This window comes from Lipotes vexillifer, unplaced genomic scaffold, assembly GCF_000442215.2.
Source record: "Lipotes vexillifer unplaced genomic scaffold, Lipotes_vexillifer_v1.1 scaffold159, whole genome shotgun sequence".
NCBI classification, from domain to species: Eukaryota; Metazoa; Chordata; class Mammalia; order Artiodactyla; family Lipotidae; genus Lipotes; species Lipotes vexillifer.
Genome location: NW_006770589.1, coordinates 3,341,446 through 3,363,856, shown reverse-complemented (window position 1 = coordinate 3,363,856; position 22,411 = coordinate 3,341,446). Strand labels below are relative to the sequence as shown.

At 35.4% G+C, this 22,411-nt stretch overlaps 1 protein-coding gene across 1 annotated transcript in view; it reads right to left on the bottom strand.

Moving 5' to 3' along the window:
• The window catches only part of INTU (inturned planar cell polarity protein), a 70,966-nt gene that overhangs the window by 32,588 nt on the left and 15,967 nt on the right, over positions 1-22,411 (bottom strand). The window contains exons 3-5 of the mRNA XM_007446251.1: positions 14,303-14,388; positions 5,628-5,831; positions 1,220-1,338 (exon numbers count right to left, since the gene is read on the bottom strand). Coding sequence (XP_007446313.1) covers positions 1,220-1,338; positions 5,628-5,831; positions 14,303-14,388 — 409 coding nt within the window. The remainder of the gene's footprint in view (positions 1-1,219; positions 1,339-5,627; positions 5,832-14,302; positions 14,389-22,411) is intronic.

The window sequence follows — 22,411 nt, the reverse complement described above, 5'->3', positions numbered from 1 at the left end:
AATATGAATTTATAGACTAAATGAAGCCTCGGTTACAAGTATTCTGAAATGAACTAATCTTTTCTATATACATTATACTAAAAATCCCAGAGTTAAACATCACTTTCATTTAGAAAAACAAGGAAATTCTTCCCGTTATCTTGCAGATCCCATCTATTAAAATCCTAGACAAAGACCTACTATATAGCACAAGGAACTACACTCAATATTTTGTAATTACCTATTATAGAGGGAAAAGAATCTGAAAAAGAATATATATATGTGTGTGTGTATAACTGAATCACTGTGCTATATACCTGAAAATGACACGACATTGTAAGCCAACTATATACTTCAAAAAAAAAAAAAAAATCCTAGAGGTGTCATTTTAATCAGAAGATGGGAAAAGAAAAATTAAAGCCTAGAAAATCCAATTTGATATTCTATCAATATTAAGGAGCTCTTAAAGTTTGAGATAAACTCTTTTGGTAAAGTCTAAAATTGTTGAAACATTAAGGAAGAAAAATGGTTTATAATCTATAGATCTATTTTATGAAATAAAGCAGAAACAAAACTCAAAAAATTTTGAGCCCCCCTTTTCCATAAGTTAACTATAATATTTCAAAGTCAAGACTTGATAAATCAACATGGAATGGGATGTGTGGCTCTATAATCGACTTTCAAAAAGTTATTTAACACCAGTTTGCTCATCCATCACTGAGTGAACTTGCACAGATGATACTGCCTTCTGAATACTCTTCCTAAAGTGTATGTGTATTGTGTGTTTTCTATCATTGTTCTAAGAACAGAACAAAATATTTTGAACTATATGAAAAATTCAGTATTTGGTCATCCTTACCAACCACAAAGCTATTGTCAAGCAAGTTAATAATCAAGATAAAGTCATAAAAAAGCCCAAACTCATCATAATGCTGTGCTTAAGAGAGACTGCCTTCATGAAGAAATTCTAAAGTAGAGTCATTAATCCAAGTTTGTTAAAGTCCAAAACATCCAGATCTACAGCTGTACTCAGAACTTACATTTTAAATAGATGATTAGTAGAAATAACCTAGGTGAGAAACAAAATATCTGCAGATATCATATCTGCCATATAAATATTTACATTATAGATACAAATATATTTGTAAAATAGATACCTGTATTAGTATTTTGTTTGTCAGAATTAAGGTAAAGAACTTGAGAGAAAGAGAATTAAAGCTAAATAAAAATCAATTATTACCTAGTAACTTGTGTCCCAGTTACATTTTCCAACATGTCACAGAGTGTGAGAAATATCCCTCTCACACTTTTAAGTTTCTGAGATGCATCAGATACTGGATAATGATATAGGATTTCCTGCTGTTAAATAAAAAGAAATAGAAATGTCAATTCCCCTCAAATTTTCCAACCGTTATATTTTTCATGGAAAGTTCAGACTTCAAATTAAGGAAAAAATAAAAAGATTCCTTTCAGCTTCAGTGGGAGGTTTATTCAAACATAAGGAGAGGAGTATGCCTGGAATTTTAACACATTACCTAGTACTTAAAATACCACATTTGAAAATAAGTTAGACACTGTCAAAATTAGTCATGATACATATGCTGAGTAGGATAGTGATTAGTTGGAATAATTACAACTAATTGCAAACAATGTTTCAAACATTAATCTCCCTTTACAATAAATTAAAATATTTATATTTCGTTATATAGATATTCTTATCTCCTGTGGTTGCATATGCACACAGACACCAAATGTAAATTTTAGGAGTCTTTAAGATAAGCTTCATCTTTGGTGAAACCATTAAATCTTTATTTAAACACAAGACAAGACTGCAATTAAAGTTACAGAGTGAGAATACAAAATTAAATTAAAGTCATGCAGATAGGAAGAAAGAAGTATTATGATACTATAAAATCTTCTGTTTAAATTTGAAATCGTTTGCCCACCACAAATTAATCTGTATTCAAACTTTAAAAGAGAGACATTTTAAATTACGGAAAATACTAAATCCATAAGATTATTCACAAAATGCTTAATCGTTTTCTATTTTCAAGAAGAGCATATTCCCAGGAAACACACAGTTTTTAAAAAATTTTTATAAATTGCAAAATCCAAATGTGCATTGCTAGTACTTTTACATGACGGATTGAATCATTCTCTGCCTCACATTTTTGCTATTACTTAAAGCAACATGCTATGTTTCTCACAAGACAAATTAAAAGCAGGCAAAATTAAAATTTCTAGATAGAAATCATAGAGAATTCAGAGTAATTTCCAGTTATGCTACTTAATAACAATATTCATAAATATTAACATAGCCATTACTGAAAGCCCAAACTCTTAAAATACTGTATCTTTTCTTTGGTTCTCTCTCTAAAGAGCATTCTACACTTTGCTTTGGTCTCTCTTTACACGAAATAATTATGTGACTTGGAGTCCATGCCTTCACACAACTTTTACATTAGGATAAAATATAAATAATGACAAACTGGACACATCTGTTTTTTATACGTATTAAGCACATTCAGTATATGAAAATTGCTATGGAATTATGTGGCCAAATACAGTCTGCCTAACAACTCAAAATTTCTGTAATAGTGTAAAAATATTATAAAACATTTTATCTCTAGAAATTAACTCAAACATCAGTGAAGATCTTCTGTTATGTCTACTTAATAAATTTAAACCTTAACTGGTAAATAAACTTACTGTATTTAGCCAAATACCAAACACCACTTTAAACAAATAACTATATAGTCTTTGATTCATTTTTTAAAAAATGTCCAAATCTTGTAACTTGAAGAAAACAAGCTGTTATTAAATACGTAACTTACATGAAAACAAAATGACCCTATGACATTTAATTGTAAAATAAGTAATACCGGAATACAAAGGTCATTTGAGAAAGTCTCTATTCCAACCTCTGCTGTGACCAGCCCAGAAAGCCTCACAATTCAAGACCTGGCAAGCTCTACAGTTCCTAACCAATTTAATTAGCTGTATTTTAAAGCACTCGTTAGTAGCATGCATTTGCAGCAGTTTCCACTCTGTTCAGTAAGAATAAAAAGCCTCTCCTAATTACAGTGTTGATACAGGGCTGTTGACAGATAGAAACCTGTTCATTAAAGAAATATCTACACACTTTCCCATGGAAAGAAAGGCAAGGATGACAAAAGGCCTCAGCACTATCCTACTCCAAGATGACCTTGAAAGATTCAGGATGCTACGGAAATATGTTGTGTGTTCTATTTAATACATGGTTAAATTTCTTATTGTTCTAAAGATACAAAGGACTAGTAAAACGTGCAAGAAATTAGAATTATCAACTCTAGGTCTCCACGTATTTTTCAGAATACAGAAAATTATAAAAATATGCAGAAGTAAATCCCTTCCATTCCAGTTCAATTACTGGCTAAATTTTGACATATGAAGAAACAACACAAGGAAATACACCCTTTGGATAAAATGGGTTTGGCATTGAGAGTATAGGCTGCAAGGATTTCAAAAGGAAAGAAACGTAAATTAGACAAAAACTTTTTAGATCTCACTTCTGCTCAAAGCATTATGGTAAACTAGATGCTCTGAGACCCTTGTGCTGTAAAACAACTGGATTCATAGCCAAAACATACTTGTTAAACTGCTGGATATATAACAAGTAGAGAGGTTTCCAATGACATCTTCTCCATACCTTTCCAACCCCCTTCCCGAGCACTGCAAAGCAAGCTGGGGCCTCAGCTGGGAGTGGTGAGTAGTGGGCAGAAGGACAGAGGCAGGTTGTCTTGAGGGCTGATACCTACAGTGTCTTCAGTCAGGACACTGAGCATTGGGCCAGTGGCTAGGTAGGTGAGCTGGGCCTAGGACCACTGCATTAAACCTAGACCCGTTAGTGAGGCTTAAGTGCTCTATGTCAGTGATAGAAGCAGAAGAAGCAAATTCTCTTTGAAGGAAGGCATTTCCCATTTAGAACCACAAGACTCCCAAAGATAAAATCAAGCAGTAAGTTTAGTCAATGATACCCAAGGAAATAACAAGGTAAGCCACAACAAGTCAGAGTCCCCATTAGGACTTAGAGATATTGGAATGGGAAGATATAGAATGAAGAAGAGCTACGTATGAGATGCTTAGAGAAATAAAGTATAGAATCACTAAGACAAGCAAACAACAAAAGACTACTAGGAATAGCATGGCAGATTTGCATGTAGATTAGTTAAAAACTTTTCAGGAACTTCTAAAAATAAAAATAGGAATGTTCAAGCAAACAAACAAAAAAACACTATGGAGAGGTTAAAAAATAGTTTGAACATACCAGAAGCAAGAAACTGAACAGAGAAAATAAAAGATTCCTTAAAAGAAATGACCAACAGTAGACTTATTAACAGCAATTATAAGTCAGAAGACAAAGAAATACTATCTTCGAACGGATTAGAGAAAATAACTTTCTACCTAGTTGGCATAAGTAATGCTATGTGTTGACTTCATCTTCTTCCTGGCCACACAGGAAGACTATATTTCTCACCTTCTTGCATTGGGAGAGACCATATAACTAGTTCTAGGCATTGGAACATGAGCAGAAATGATGTTCCTACTTTTAAGCTAGGCCTCTGAAATGTCCCATGTGATATTGCATGCTTTCTCTCTTCTCTCATTGGCCAACTAGATGGAAAAGATCCAAGAGAGGACTCTGAAGTCCTTGGGAATAATGGAAACACTGGATGAAGGGCTTAAATCATCGAGCCATTTGACCAGGAACATGTACATTGAAATGAGAAATAAATTTTTACTATGTTAAGCCACTGAGACATTAGGATTGTTTGTTATAGCGCCTGGCCTATTCTCACAATGTAGAATTATAAAGCTACCTTTCAAGAAGGGGTGAAAAAGACATCATCAAATAAATAACAACAAAAAGAATTTATCACCAACAGATTTTCGTTAAAAAGAGATGCCTAAAGTATATGTTTTAGGAAGAAGAAAAATGATCAAATAAGGTCAGCCTGAGATTTAAGAATAGTGAATAAAGAAAATGGCAAGCATATATGTAAATTTAAAGATGACTCATCTGTACAAAATATGATGTACAAAATATGCATTTTATCATATATAATTTATACATTTTATAATGTATAAAATATGATAATAATAAGTAGTAGTACTAATAGTATAATTATGCCCAACTTGTGGATTTTAAAAAGTGATAGCACTGAAATATTGATGACAATAGCATGTAGGTGAAGAGGGGAAAATTGGAGTTAAAGTGTACTAAGGGCCTTGAATTATTTTGAAAAGGGGTTAAGATAGTATTTAACTTTAGAATCTGTTAAGAGAAATATGATAAAATTTTTAGAGTAATCACAAGAAAATAGAAATAAGAACATACAGCAAGAATAATAATGATACAAGCAAGCAAGAATAGTTTAAAAAATATCATGGAAAAAGCAATTCAAATAGAAATTTTTAAAGAAGGTAGAAGAAACAAATTCAAATATTTCAGTAATCTCTATAAATGGACTCATTGAGCTTGTCAATTTGAAGACTGCTGTGTGTAAGAGACATACCAAAAACATAAGACACAGAATGACTGAGAATCATTTGGAAGACTATAAAAAGGTCCTTACTTTTTTCCTTTGCACTTTTGAGAAGACACTCACCTCTTCCTTTGATGTTTCCGAGTCGAGCTGTAGTGTGAGATACATAACGATGTGAGGAGTGTTTAGAATATTCTGCTGGGTATCTTTGTCCTCTTCTCCCCATGGAAGTTTGATTAAATCACTTGGGTTTGACTGTGACTTTTTCTGTCTTGGTTGAGTTGTTTGCTTTTTCACAGCATATGCATTTTCGAATGTCAGTTTCACCTTTAAAAAATTAAAACATGTTGATTTTTCAACAAGGGAAAATCAGCTGTGGTTTTCACAAAGGATCTGTACATGCACATTCACTCAGGTACGCACAGTATGCATAAAAATCATTCTAGAGTATGGGCTTCTTGATGGCAGGGACTGTGTATTCTATTTATATCTCCAGGTCCTAAGACAGTATCTGGCACATATCTTTACAAATATTTATTAAGAATATATAATTCTCTGTATATAAGTTCATTAGTTTAAACTTAATCATTTTATTCCAAGTACTGACAACAAATACAAGAAATGCCATGGAAAAACAAAAATTAGTATGATCTGATAGCGTAATAGAGAATAACATTACATTAAGAATGGTAATAGCACTGACTCATCTGGGGAAGGTAAAATGAAGAGATTCAGGATTAAAAGCAACCTCATACAACCAGAATTAGCTCTCCTTTCAAGTGAAGTGATATTCAAATATTCTTCTCTTAGATACTCTTTGTGGTCCTTTAAAATAAAGGCTAAGGACAGTAAAAACCATCAGCATGCCAGATCTTAAACCATGACCCTAAGAAGACTATCTATCAGTTTTGTCAAGATAGTTTTAATTTCATGGCCTGATGTCAAACAAGATTGGTAAGAGTCCAGAATGTGGCCATCTTCCAGTTGTTGAAAGGTAGCTTCCACTTCTCAGTTAACTTTCCTTGAAAAATGAGATATGTGTCTAGATGCCAGCTGGCCAAAGATAACTTGCTTACTTCAAAGAAGCATCAGTGTGTATCTTGACTAAAAGAAGTTTTCACTAAATATAGTTAATTTTGTGTAGCAAGGACATCATCACAAGCTGTATAGGCACAAAATGTTCCTAATGTTTAAAGTCTTATCAGAATACAGATAAGTAAGACAGGACATTCTAACTGTAACAACCTATAAAATTTTAAATTTAGACATTAAAGTGCAATGACTCCTTTAATTAGATTAAATTTTAAAAGTCAAAAAATAAATTCATGCTTGATCAAGAATAAAGAAGTCTGGTCAATATAGGATATTAAATCATCACACTGTACAACCTAAACGTATATGATTTTTATTTGTCAATCATACCTCAAAAAACTGGGGGAAAAAGGAAATGTCAATATTTAAAAGAAGACAAAATTGTTTGTATGCAGTAAGTTGCATTTTGAGAGGAAACATTTAAAAATTATTATCAAGACAATAATAAACAATACCTATTTTTAATAATTTATTAAAAGAGGTACTATTTTCAAGGCCAACTTTAACTATATGATAAATATGAATATATTACTACTATCACTCCTTTAAAAAATGAGCCTTACATATTTATACATATTTATATTTACATATTTATATTTTTATCAAAAATGTTAAGCATATTATTTTAAAAAATTCATTCATAATCCCATCAGCCCATCTAACTATTGTTAGTATTATACTGTAAAATAAATCTATCGTGATGAATAAAAGCTTTCAAATGAAGAAATATCTAGATATACTTTTTTGGTTGGCAGAGTGACTATTTATGGTTGTATTCAATTTTGTTTATCTGTAGCTGTCTGGCGCTTCAGAGGCACTAAGTTATCTTTGTCTACCTAAAGTGAATTTAGTTAAATAAAGATATTTTCTAAAATAAGTTTCTGGGACTTCCCTGGTGGTCCAGTGGTTAAGACTTCATGCTCCCAATGCACGGGGCCCAGGTTCAATCCCTGGTCAGGGAACTAGATCCCACATGCAGCAACTCAGAGCCTGCATGCTGAAACTAAAAGATCCAGCATATCAACTAAAGATTCCGCATGCCGCAACTAAAGATCCTACATGCTGCAACTAAGACCTGGCACAGCCAGATAAATAAATAAATAAAAATTTTAAAAAAATAAGCTTCAGATTTTATTTTATTAACAAGTAGAAAAGAGACATGAGGTCTAAATTCATCAATATATATATATTCAGAGTTAAGATGAACCAGGTCATGACTAGAGAGTAGGAAGGGAGAAGTTCCTCATGAAATTTTTCTGAGGCCAAACGATCATGTCTCTTTACAAAACATTTAATATTCCAAACGGAAAAGATCAACCTTTACTAATTTTTAATGTTTTCTGTAAACTTGATGTTGAAAAATGGGCCCTTGGTATTATTAGAACACTGTATCTAAAAGGGCTAATAGAACACTAGTATATTTGGGGGGAAAATATTAAGTAAGCTAAACAAAAACATAAAAAGTTAGAGATCCTATATGAGAACAATCAAGAGTTATCTGAGGAAAATTAATATAAGGATAAGGTGAGGAGAGATGAAGAGACACTGTTTCCAAAATAATCTTAGAAATATGTGAAAAAGAATATTTGGTGTGAGGTTTTGACCCAAACAAGCAACATGGAAGCATTATATGGCCGGAAAGAGTATGTTCTGAGGATGGCATCTGTTCTAGTGGGTAATGCTCAATATATGTATACATAAGTAAAACTATAAACATAAGCATAAATATATTAAATCCTTGAACAAGGATCCGATGAAGTAAAAATGGCTTGGAGCTCAGGGGGTTCTTTCATTTGAGAATGAGGATTTAGGAGTGTCCAAAAGAAAATATATGGGAGTCTTTGACGGTGTTCCTTGGGAATGTGAGAAATCTTTCGAATTGGGGGAAATCCCGAGTGCAGACTTTGTACCAATATAGACGGGAGCTTTGAAGATTGTCCCCAGCACTGGGCTTTGGGGAGGAACTAGGTATATGAATGGAGTAAAGGGTGAGAAATCTGACTGTAGGAAGCAGGAGATGAGCGACATCCTAGGGGAGCAGGTGTCACAGAGGCAGGCTGCGTCGGCTGGAACGTCTGTGAGAGCTGTGTGCCCCAGTGGTCCTCAGAGAAAGAAATATGTGTCCGAAGAGACAGAAGGGAGGGCATCTTCTCCAGCTGAGATTCTTGTGGGTGGAGAGGTCAAAAGATAGGGTATGACTCACCAAGAATGACAAAAGGAAATGAGTTGGTAGACTTAAAATAAAAATTTACCAATTTTACTTTAGGTAGCAACGGCAACCTAAAATTTAAGACTGGTTTGCTATGCTTGGTGAAGAACGACACACTTGAAAACTAACTTTAATGCTACACTTGGCAAACATCAGAACTTCTTTTCTGTGCGGCAAGAACCTTTTCCCCTCAGCATGACAAAAACTCAAACAAATACACAAACCACAGAACCATCCATTAACATTCTTTAAGGAACTATTTTAGCCACCATTCTTCTGATTTAAGTAAAGTTGGCTCCATAATGCAAAGATAACTACACTTTAACAAGACATTCTGAAATGTTTACATGTTAAGTAGCTATAAATGTCCGGAAATCTGGTTGTCTTGATAAAAGCAAAAATGGGTAAGACAGATAACCAAATTAAGAGTTAAGTGCCATTTTAAAAAAGGGGTTGATATATGTAAATATTAAGGATATTATGCGTTTTATAGGAAAAAAACTTTTATTAAGAAGCATCTGATATAAGATAGTTTATAGCTTCTTATAAAAAAAGGTTTTTATAAGAGTTCATATGAAGTTTCTTATAAAGAGGGTTTTTCTGTTGGGTTTATATGAGGCTTCTTATAAAAAGGGTTTTCTGTTGTTCCTCCGTGGACATTAACTGGTGACAAGTTTCATTATCTCCTGTCTCCCTCAAAACGTTTTCTTATTTGTGCAATTTGCCCATCCTTTCTTTCTTCGGTACCCCCCGGCCCCTCAGTTCAGGAGATGATATGTCTTAGCTCAGGTCCAAGGATATGCTCTCTATAACTCACCACTTCCAAAATCTTGTTGCTTTAATTATATCCTCTCTCTCCTCCCACCTCCAACCCACCCCACATGACAAGCAATGTCTCTTCAGCCTCTGCCAAACCAACCAACCGACCCTTTTTCCCCATTAGCTACCATGCCATCCTCTTCACACATGGGACCTGGGGAGGCTGTCAGAATCTGAAGCAGCTCCAGAGCCAGACCACACTCTCACTTCTGCCCCATGGTCTGCACTCTCTCTCACAACATCTTTGTTGCTTTCCATGTGTCTGATCTTTTCTCCTTTCTGGCAGATGCTCTGAATATTCCTTAGTCAAAACTCTGAAGGAACTGAGTCTACGTGGTTCAGCGAATTCTCCCTCCTCGATCCTCTTCTTTCGGGTGATCTCACAAGATTACTCAAGACAAACCTTGGAAGGCATCTTGGACTCCGCTCACTCCTGCAGGAAGTACTGTCCTCTTTACTTCCCACATACTTTAAATCTAATCTACTCCTTTTCCTCCATATCCACAGCTAAGGTCTTTGCTCAGGCCTTCACCCCTTCTCTTCTGAACTACTGGAAAGCTGACCATCTGGTTTCCCAACCTCCAGTCCCATCCAGAGGGATATATTCCTAAATGCAAATCTGATCACATCAGTCTTCTTCTTTAAAACATTGACATAGCTGGTTACTTCTGGGTTCTGAGAATAAAAAAAACACTTACAAACACTTTTTAAAAAATTTGCCTATTTCCTAATCTTTCCACAATATATATGAGCACCACTTTTTGTGGAACAAAGAAATAATAAAAGTTAAAATATTCTACTCAAGTGTCATCTCCTTTAAGAAGCCTTTTCTCCTCTCTCTTAGGCCTAAGAAGTACTTGAAAGATGAGAGTCTAAGATGAATGTTCTGCAGGCTGATCTCCCAGAAAAGGAGTTGGTTTCCTCCAAAGTTCCAGAAAACACGGTGATGGCCCAGGGCTTAATGCAATCAATCCTGGTCAACTGCAATGTTTGGACCCAAGTTTCCTGATCAAGCCAGGGGAGGGGATGGCATAACTGCATCATTATGTGCTTGTTGAATAAATGAGTGAACAGAGCTGTGACAACAGGTCAAGGTCACAAAGGCCAGTAATTAGAAAAGTACTTGCACCTTTGTTCTTGTCATTTTGAATTTTTAAAACATTTTTTTTAAACCCACAACATTTTATTCAAAAAATGTTAAACCTACGGAAAGTTGCAAGAAGTGTACAATTATGCATATATTTCTCAGGCAGTTTCAGCAGTTTTTAACATTTTGCCACATTTGCTTCCTCCCGCTCTTCTCGCTTGTGTGACTCCCCTCTCCTTCCATCCTCACCCTCTCTCTCTATTTAAAAAAAATTTTTGCCTGAACTACCTGAGAATTATTTGCAGCTATATTAATGCTTCATTGCTAAGTACTTTAGTCCACGTCTCCTAAGGATACAAAACCAAATACAATTATCATACTTAAGAATTTTAATATTAAACACGATACTATTCTCTAGTAAGGGCTGTATTCAAATTTCCCCAAATATCCCAATACAGCTGTTCCTAACTGCACTACAGGATCAATAAAGGATTAGTCATTGCAGTTGGTTGTATGTTAGTTCAGTCTGTCTTAGTCTAAAACAGTTGTCCAGCCTTTTTTTCTTTCAAGACATTAACATTTTTGAAGAATCTAGGATAATTGTTTTGCAGAATCTTAAAACCTGGCTTCAAAAGAAATGATTTGGGCTCTTTGTGCCTCATGTAGTATATAGGCTTTGCCTCTGGATTTCATCCTGGTGTTCTGAAACTATTTATAACAGAACTTATTTAAAATTCAAACACAGAACTGTAGAGTTGGAATGGGGCTCAGAGATTTATTCTCTCAAATCCCCTCTGATTATAAATGAGGAAGCTGAAACCCAGAAGAGTTTGGAAACTTGCTCAGAGCGAGGTTTAAAATAGAGATCTGCCCTCCTTCTTCTCAGTGACCTTTCTACCACATTATATTCTCCTCCAGGGCATCTTCTGTTGGATGACAAGAAGGCTTTCAGGCTATTTTTATACTCTAAGTTTAAAATGTTACTGTTGGCTATTTCCAAATTTAAATGTTAAGTCTGCTAAGGTATTCTTTATAAATCAGCATTCCTCTCCCCTTATTGCTTGCATAACAGTTTCAAATGCCATAGATACAAACCAGGTAGAACAGCTTTTTCTGAGACAAGTCCACTGCAGTTAGTTCTGGCCCAACAAGAACAAGGGGATGCAGACACAAAGATCCAGCCAGGTTGTGTGTGAAATGGGAGTATCATGCTCTGGAGTCAGTTTCAGTTCTAGCTCTGAGTTATTAATTCTGCACCCTTGGACAAATCTTTAACTCTCTCAGATTTTTTTTCTCATATATAAAATAGCAATACAAATTATCAGATTCTTACAGATTCTTATGGGGAACAAATGAAATTATCAAAGGGAAGTGTTATTAGCAAAGCACTGTCACACTTGATGGCACATACAAACACTAGTTCCCTTCCCAATTCTCAGGTTGTATATAGTCAAAATCCCCTTGAAATTGCAGTAGGAAGGCAAGGCCGTGCTGGAGTACAACATACTCTCTCAATAGGCTAATTCCAACTCACAACAGTTTTTCTTTCGTCTTTAAAACAAATTGCCGTTTCCTCATTTTGGCACAAGATGTAAGAATTGGCACTTAAGAGCCATGTTGTTAAAAAAATATATAAAATAAATATAAATATATATACAATACATATATTTGTGTGTGTGTGTGTGTGTGTGTATGTTTAAGCACAGAACCACATTTAATGCAGTTGTAAGGCAAACCAGGCAGACAGCAGATACACTGCTATTTCATGCTTAATGAGGACATGGAAATGGTGGGTGAAATTGGCCCAAAAATATTTAAATCATTATTTCTTTTTCTTCTTTTTCTGCCAAGGGTGCATAGCTGAATTTACAAATGTTAATTAAATATAAGTATAATGTGACTCCACTGGAAACATAATTCTTTTTTTGAAGACAGAACAGATGTGGTTGAACTTTGGTAGTACTGACAGGACACCTGCCACTGACATAGGCAAGAAAGAAGGAGGCCTCACTCGGGGCTGATACGCAGCCAGTTTACTTGGGTGTACTGTTTCAGTCATTAAAATACTGTGATTCTTCATTACTGACTGGCAAGTAGCTGCTGTCTGGACCCCTTAAGGTGCCCTAGTACCTTGGCCCACCCCTGTTCCTCCCCTAATCTAGCAACTAAAGGGGATACCAGCACACCCTACTGAAGCGCTATGTCCGCCTGATTGCTATTATTTCACACAGCACCCCACCTCCATCTCCATCTCTCTATCCACTCCTAGACATTGCTAGTCACTGGCTACCATAGTTATTCTAGCACTTTCATTTTGCATTTCCGAAGATAGCTAAATTTACAGAGCATCTGTCTCTGTGTGTGTGTGTGTGTGTGTGTGTGTGTGTGTGTTAAGAGAAGGAAGTAAACATAACAAGAGTCTTTTTTTCATAAAAAAAGAAATTTCATAAATTTCATAAAAGAAAGAAATTTCATAATGGGTCCTATTATTTCAGAATCTCAAATCAGATGCAGATATGATTCTGATTTATCAGGCATTCTGTTCTTCATCCTGATCAATCTGAAATTTGCTTCATCCTCCCACTGCCTGATGGAGTCTCTAAACTGTCTAAAACATATCACTCTCCCTACTGCTCGAAGGAGAGAAAGCCAATTCCTGATGATAACAAGAGCAGAACATTCTTAAACAGGAGGTATAGCATTTTAAAAATACATCTAATCGTGGATGGATCTAGAGACTGTCATACAGAGTGAAGTAAGTCAGAAAGAGAAAAACAAATATCGTATATTAACGCATGTATGTGGAACCTAGAAAAATGGTACAGATGAACCGGTTTGCAGGGCAGAAGTTGAGACACAGATGTAGAGAACAAACGTATGGAAACCGAGGGGGGAAAGTGGCAGGGGGTGGTGGTGGTGGTGTGATGAATTGGGAGATTGGGATTGACATGTATACACTGATGTGTATGAAACTGATGACTAATAAGAACCTGCTGTATAAAAAAATAAATAAAATTAAATTAAAAAAAAAAAACTAAAAAAGAAAAAATACATCTAATGACATAAAAATGTCATCCGTAATACAAAATGTCAATGCTTAGAGAATCAAAATAACTTATTATGAAAGAGATTTATTTTTACCTACAAAGAATGAAAAATAATTCATTAAGCTAAAAGCTCAGGAGTAAGGCTAAACTGGATAACAAAAAAGAAAAAAAATCAAGAAAATAGTATAGCTTTTAAAATAAACAAAACCACAATAAAAAACTTTATAGCAATTATGATTTTACTAAGTCAGAACATAGAAAATTCCATGACTATTTTAAATGGCTTTTCTAGGAATTGGATTTTCATCAGCAGGTATGGTACTTATAATGGCAAGTTGGTCATTATGTATATTTTTATTATTGTTCTTGTAGATATTTCTCTCTTTTTGGAACAATCTCTAAGAGCTAAAATTTTAGAAATATCCTAGCATGTTAAGTATAACTCGCCCATTATACATGACTATTTTCAGAATTTCATAAAAAGATAGCACAAACACTTATTTCATGTAATTCATCATAAAACACAGAAAAATAATGTCCACACCTGCATAGGTCCAGGAATGCAAGATAGAACTCTCTCTATGTTCTCAGAGGTCACATCTACATCGTTCACGGCAACAAGGACATCACCTGAAAACAGAATCACAATAAAAGACAGTTGTGTGAGTATCCAAAACTGAAAAAGATCTAGAATTGGAACATTATAAAGCATCTATTCTGATCTTCAAAGTACAATGGAAAATGTGGTACAGACATTCAGGGACTTGTTCAAGGTTATAAAGCTCATTAGTGGCAGAACTAATCTCCCACCCCACTCTTTCTTAAACTATAACGCAGCCCAACATTGCACCATAACTTACTACAACCTATGAATATTTAAAGAGATGAATATTCTCATTTTTGATACAATTGGGAGAATTACATAAACCCAAGGGACAAATGGAAAATTTGTAGCCAAATATTGCACTTAACAAAATTGAATCTAACCACTTAGATTCACAGTAAAAAAAATTCAGCTGAAATTTTAATTAAATCCATGTGGTATATCATAACTCAATTTGCTGTACATTCACTGTTATTACTGATATGTGCCTACACACGTCTTTGTTTCAAAAGCCCCCAACCGCAATAAAACCTATAGCATGTTTCGGTAAAAAATCTCCTTTTCCATGGCTTTTCTTTAAATGTGTATATTATCAAATCAGGTGGCTTTAATAAAGATCAGTGTTAAAATGGAAATTTACTTTCACAACATAAAGGTAATATCTAAACACCAGTGAGTATATTAATAGAAATACACATACCAAGGTTATTTTTTTCTCCTCATTCCCATCATTAGGAAATTGATTAAATAATTCATACTCATCCATTCATTAGTTTATCCAACAAATACTTATTGAGCATCTGCTGTATGCCAGGCACTGTTCTAGGTACTGCAGATAGAGAATTGAACAAAACAGACAAAAAACTCTACTCACATGGAGCTTAATACTCTTTGGGGAAGACAGATAATAAATATATATTGATATATATAGACAAAATAGTGTTGGTAGACAATTCTCCATTGGTCTCTCATATTTTCGTATATCTTAAAAGCCAAGGCACTGAAAGTCTGTGTTCTGGATTATCTTTTCAAGATTGTCTGTATAGCGAACAGCTTTGGATGAGATAGTGTCTCCCTCCAGAGCAAATGTACAGTATAATAACAGCAAAAAAAAAAAAAAGTACTGTATAAGATATATTAACAATATCTTATTGTTAATAATTGTTGTTTATAAAAGATTTATGTTCCCTAAGCTCCAAGTTCCTGTCCTTTAATGCAACCCACTATGTGTGTAGGGGTCACCTGGCCCTTTTCATGATGCCCTGTGGGAATGAGGGTTGGGGAACAGGTGAAACTGCCATTACTTTAGCTACTGCTATTCCTCACACACACACACACACACACACACACACCCCGTCCCTTCATTCCTTGCTCTCCCTGATATTTATCATATGGGAAAGGGGTTAAGTGCAGAGCGAGCATGAGTTTCTTAGGCCAGCCCTCTGAAAGCCTGCAATGACCTACACTAGGTTCAACTGCTCAAGAGATGCTATTCAGTTGAGAGTTCCTCAGGTTTGGGCACCAAGCCTTATATGATGGTCCGCTGTTGCAGCACTTTGAGCAACCTGGTAACTTTTCTTAAAAGAATTTTGAAATGTATAGAAATATCAAATCACTATGTTGTGTAACAGGAACTAACATAGGGTGGTAGGTCAATTATACTTCCAAAATAAACAAACAAACTCACAGAAAAGAAACTGGATTTGTGGTTACCAGAGGCGGGGGAGAAGAGAAGAGGGGAATTGGATGAAGGTGGTCAAGAGGTAAAAACTTCCAGTTATAAGATAAGTAAGTACTAGGAATGTAATGTACAACATGATCAATATAATTAACACTGTTGTCTGTTATATAACAAAGGTGTTAAGAGTAAATCTTGAGTTTTCATCACAAGGAAAAAAATTTTTTTTCTATTTCTCTAATTTTGTATCTATATGAGATGATGGAGGTTCACTAAACTTACTGTGGTCACCATTTCATGATGTATGTAAGTCAAATCATTACACTGTATGCCTTAAACTTAGTGCTGTATGTCAATTATATCTCAATCAGACTGGAAGAAAAGAGTAAAAACTTGCAAACTAAAATAAGCTTCCAATTTCAATTCAACTTGGAAAAATGAAAAAGCAACATACTCCCCTAATTATTTTTAAATAAGAGATTAAACAAGTGTACTATATCAAATTATTTATAGCTATCGTGATTTTAAAAAGGAAGGAAGGGGACTTCCCTGGTGGCACAGTGGTTAAGACTCCGCGCTCCCAATGCAGGGGGCCGAGGTTCAATCGCTGGTCAGGGAACTAGATCCCACATGCATGCTGCAACTAAGAGTTCATATGCTACAACCTGCTGCAACTAAGACCTGGTGCAACCAAATAAATAGATAAATAAATAAATAAACATTTTTTAAAAAAAGGGAGGGAGGGAGAGAGAAAGAGAGAGAGAGAGATTGGGAGGGAGGGAGGTGAACACAATATAGAACTACTGATGTATTGATAAAACAAAACCCCTTCTGGACCGTACCAACCATGAGTTCTACTGTCTATAGATTATTCTATCCTTAGGACACCTAAATAGTGAAAAGATTTAAACCTTGCTCCTTTAAACTAAAACTCCATCGGATAATGTCCCAAATGACTCTGGTTTTTTTCCCCTCCAAACCCTAATGAATACAGTTCTGTAGTTGAGTGTTATAGGAAGTATCATCTAAAAGCATCATGTCCAACAAACCTCTAAAAATAGGAGACATGTATCATCACAAAAGATATGAAAATAAATTTTAGAACAAGTGTAGTATATACACAATATTTTTAAATGTTTAGTAGAAAATTGTCTCTTTCTATAAAAGAAATGGTATATCCACTTCTCATTTTCCAGATACTTGCTTTCCTCATGTTTTTCTGAGCACCTCTGTGAGGTGACTCAGAGATGGCACGCTTCCTGGACATCACATCACTGCAGTGGGCAGCCTGCACTCCAGGAAAGTTCTTTCTCAACAAGTGCATGGGAGTCATTAGTATGCAGGGTCCCATTTCAAAGGCTGAAAGGAAATGAACTGCATGAATTGATTTGAATTGTTAAATAAGAAATAGTCTGAGAATTATTGATGGGTAGAAGTAAGAGGGAAAATTTATCAAATTTATCAAGAGATTTCATTCAAGAATCAAATAAAACATAAAGGGGGAGATCAGTTTATCAAAATGCTTAAGTAAATCCCTTTGGGTGATTGGGCTTTTTCTTTGTTTTGTTTAATTACATTTTCTAAATGGTCTACCATAAGCATATATTATTATTACTGCAAAGAGAAAAAAATTAAAACACACACACTGTGGTAGGCAGAATAACCGTCCTCCAAAAATGTCCACATCCTAATCTCTGAAATCTGTGAATATGTTACTTTACATAGCTAAAGAGACTTTTCAGATGTAATTAAGTTAAGGATCTTGAGATTGGGAGATTATCCAAAAGAGCCCAGTGTAATTACAGGGTCTTTATAGGAAGGAGGCAGGAAAACCACAGAGTCAGAGAAAGAGAGACATGGAGATACTACGCTGTTGACTTTGAAGATGAAGGGACCACAAGGCAAGGAATGCAGGTGGCCTCCAGCAGCTGGCCAAGGAAAGGGGTTCTCCCCTGCAGCCTCCAGAAGGAATGCAGCCTTGTGGATACATTGATTTTAGTGCAGGAAGACACATTTTAGACTTCTGACCTCCAGAACTGCAAGATGATAAATTTGTGCTGCTTTAAATCACTAAGTCTGTGGTACTTTGTCACAGCAGCAATAGAAAATTAATATACCCGCTTAACAGAACAAAGCAACTTTGGCTAAGCACCAAGTGAGAGTCAGGGACCATGAATGCTAAAGAATAGAAGGATATACAAGGTACACTTGGCAGTCATTGGAAAAAGAATAAGTCAGTCTTGTTAGAAGCTGGTATCTACATACAAGAGGACTGGGAAACAGGTATGAGACAGTGGGGTGGGATCAGATTGTGCATTTAAATTGATCGTTTAGGGACTTCCCTGGTGGCGCGATGGTTAAGAATCCACCGGCCAATGCAGGGGACACAGGTTCGAGCCCTGATCCGGGAAGATCCCACATGCCACAGAGCAACTAAGTCCATGTGCCACAACTACTGAGCCTGCGCTCTAGAGCCCACGAGCCACAACTACTGAAGCCTGCATGCCACAACTACCGAAGCCCGTGTGCCTAGAGCCTGTGCTCTGCAACAAGAGAAGCCACTGCAATGAGAAGCCCACGCGCCGCAACGAAGAGTAGGCCCCCGCTCGCGGCAACTAGAGAAAGTCTGCGCACAGCAACTAGAGAAAGCCCGCGCACAGCAACGAAGAACCAACATAGCCATAAATAAATAAATAAATAAATAGATGATTTAAATTAAGCTGAATTTGACTTCAGAGGGGAAAGCATATGGTTTTTGAAACATAGTTACATACTGCCATTTTATACATTCAAGTTAATGCATTTACTGACAAATTCTTAAGTTTTGAGAGAATAAAAATTATTATATTTTTTAAACTTCAATATCAATCCCTCAACTATAACATGTAAGCACTAAACCAGAGAAAATTAAGGTCCCTCCCAACCTACCATTTTAGAATTCCTTGAATAAGGGTAGCTCATCTACTGTAACTACCATTCAGAATATTAAGGAAAACATCACATTCTCTGAAGATGATGGATAAGAAACTACTGCCAGGTTTTTATTTCTCATTAAAATAGAAAATAATATTGCAGAAATGTTGTAAAAATTATTGATAACTATAAATTATTGATGGCACTATAGCCATGATTGTTTCTGCAAATTATTTTTAGTCTTTACCTTTGTTCACACAAATGAGGCATCAAGGATTTTTTTCCTTTTAAACTTCTCAAGTAATAAGAATTTTTATGCTGGTATACAGTTTTTAGAATTACAATTTTAATAGTCAAATAACATACAAATTTATTAAATTATAATTTAAATAACCAGACCCTTGGTTTGACATTTTCGTGCTTTTTATTATTACTAAAGAATGCTCAAATAAATGTTTTCGCGCACATAGCTTTCCCATTTTTTACACCTAGGGTCAGCAAACTTTTTCTGTAAAGGGTCAGATCAATAAATATTTTAGGCTCTGCAGGCCATATGGCCTTTGTCGCAACTCCTCAACTCTGACATTGTAGCTTGAAAGCAGCAATAAACAAATGAATGTGGCTATGTTCCAATAACATTTTACTTACGAACACTGATATCTGAATTTCATATAATTTTCATATGTCATAAAATATCACTCTTCTGATTTTTCTTTTAAAACCACTGAAAAAGGTTAAAACCATTCTTGGTTTGCTAACTGTACAAAAATGGGTGGTGGGCCTGATTTGATCTGCTGTCTACAGTTTGCAGATGTTTTAGATTACTTCTTTAGGACAAATGTCTCAGAATGAATTAACTGGGTTAAACAGTACATTGTGGTAGTTTAACACTTATTTCCCAATTACATTTTAATAGGATTAAATCATTTCTTTTCATTTTTGTTTCAAAGAGAAATCTTTTGGCACTTTGCCCACACATTCAAGTGAGCAACCTGGCAAGTGAAAGAGCTCTGTGAATGGAATTCACAACCCGTGGGTCTCAGCTGTATCACTGACTGGCTGGCTGCTCATGCGATTCCTTTGGTGCTCATCCGTAGGGGGAAGTAACAACCAGACGCTCTCAACAAAGGCCTAAAAACTCTAAAATTCTGTCTTTCCAGTGAACACACTGCTTCAGTGTCTTTCCTTTACTAGTGGTTCAAGTACCATGGGGAAAAGTATGGGGAAAAAAGGACGTGCGAGAGGAAAGACAAACAAGTAGAGTTATTTTCATTAAGAATATCAAAATGTTACACATATTACAGGAGAAAATAAAAATGTATACCAAGTAATAGTCTGCAAAATATTAGAGAATAAAACCATACGTTATGTGTTCATAAAAACCAAATCTGTCTTTTCAAAAGAGCACTTCAGATATTTTAATTGGAAATAACCAAAATGTCCATCAATAGTGGAATGGAAAAATAAATAGTATGTATTCATACAATGGAATACTACATAGTGAGAACACGGATATTTCTCATAGATTATAAACTAAAGAAAATATAATAGAAACAAGAGAATACACACCATATACTTTCATATACATGAAGTTCAAGAAGAGGTAAAATCAACTCTGTTGACAGAAAAGTTCTGACTTTTAAAAGATTACCTTTGGGAGGCGGTACTGAATAGGAGGATGTAACATGGAGCCTTCTGGGTACCAAAAACATTCTATATCTTGACCTGGGTGGTGGTTACACAGGGACAAACATATGTCAAAATTTACTGAGTATACATTTAAGATTTGTGCATATTATGGGTCATACCTCAATTAAAATGACTTTTAAAAGTAAATCCAAAAATACTTCCAAAAATTTTTAAAATTTAAAAGAGAAACAGCAGAAGTATTATACAAATCTATTTAGTGATCACAGGTGAGAACATTAGAAGTTGACACAAAAAGAGCTTGAAATAAAAACTTTGTTTATTCTTCATCAGAAAAAGTTTCCAGGGGTATGTGTGTCTAGAATATTAATGTGGGGACTTCTCTGGTGGTCCAGTGGGTACAACTCCATGCTCCCAATGCAGGGGGGATCTGAAATCGATCCCTGGTTGGGGAACTAGATGTCGCATGCATGCCGCAACTAAGAGTTCGCATGCCGCAACAAAGATCCCGCATGCCGCAACTAAGACCCAGCGCAGCCAAAATAAATAATTAATTAAAAAAAATATATATCAATGTGTAATTTCTCTAACCCTATCCTTCCCAATCCTCAAAAAAACATCTAGTTTAAAATGACCAAAAAATGGGTAATCTTGAAGACAAAAATAAATCACTGAGATGATATGCAGTTTCTAGGATGTAAATAAAAGGGGAACTTCTATTTGTTCTGGACTGAGTCAGAGGCTGGCTACAGGTAGTCCAGGAGCTATCAACTGTCAAACTTTAACAGAAACGCAAAAATAGAAATATAAAAAATAAACATGCAAGCCCTTGGCAGCAGGAACAGCAAAAATGGCACCAAAAAAGGTAGCAAGACCCTCAAGAATCCAGCAAAGAAGAATGAGAATAGAACAGAGTTCTGCTGTCATAAAAGGAAAGAAGAGTCACCCGTCTCACTGTGCTGGTTAAGGGACTTTAGTCAACAGTGGTTTACCCTCCAGCCAGACAACAGCAGAAGTCACCACGAGCAAACTGCATTGACCAGGACAAAGCGTCCATGATCTTCCTGCCTGTGGAGTGACTGCAGTGTGAAATGTCACTATGAAAGAAGCAAGTGAGAAATTACCACCACAGAAGCACCTTGTGCGATTAGCAAACCCACCATGACATTAAAATCGTCCATTCTTGCAAATGGGTATGAACACATACACAACCTGGAATAGGATTTCTGATCTTGATAAACAAGAGCATCTGCTCAATGAAGTATTCAAGGACGAAGTCTCTTTCCTAACAGCGATTTATATCTCTGCTCTAAGGGGCATAAGGTAATATTCATTTTTTATAAGCTTAACACCTGTGACTGCTCAGAGAATTTTTAAAAAATTAATGCTGAAAAAAAAATCATCCATTCTTTAGTCCCCAAATTATATAATTAAAAAATATGGAACATAATCATAAAATTAAAAACTTAGAAAAGTAGAGATAACAATTACCCATAATGCCCCCACCCTACTCCAAAATTGAACTCATGAGCCTCATTTTTCTAACTTTTTATTGCTATTTAATATACATGCAGGAAAGTGCATGCACTGTAGTACAATGCAATGAATTACCACAAAGTGAACGCATCCATGTTACCTCACTCAGGTTAAAAGGTAGACAACTAGCATCTTGTGTATCTTTAAATTATTTTAATGATAAACAGTAGGACCACCCTGGTAGTCTTTCTCTCTCTGGTTCATTCTCTTTCCTCCCATACAGATGGTGCAAAGATCACAGCCAGAGGTAACTGCCATTCCTAGAAGGTTCAGCA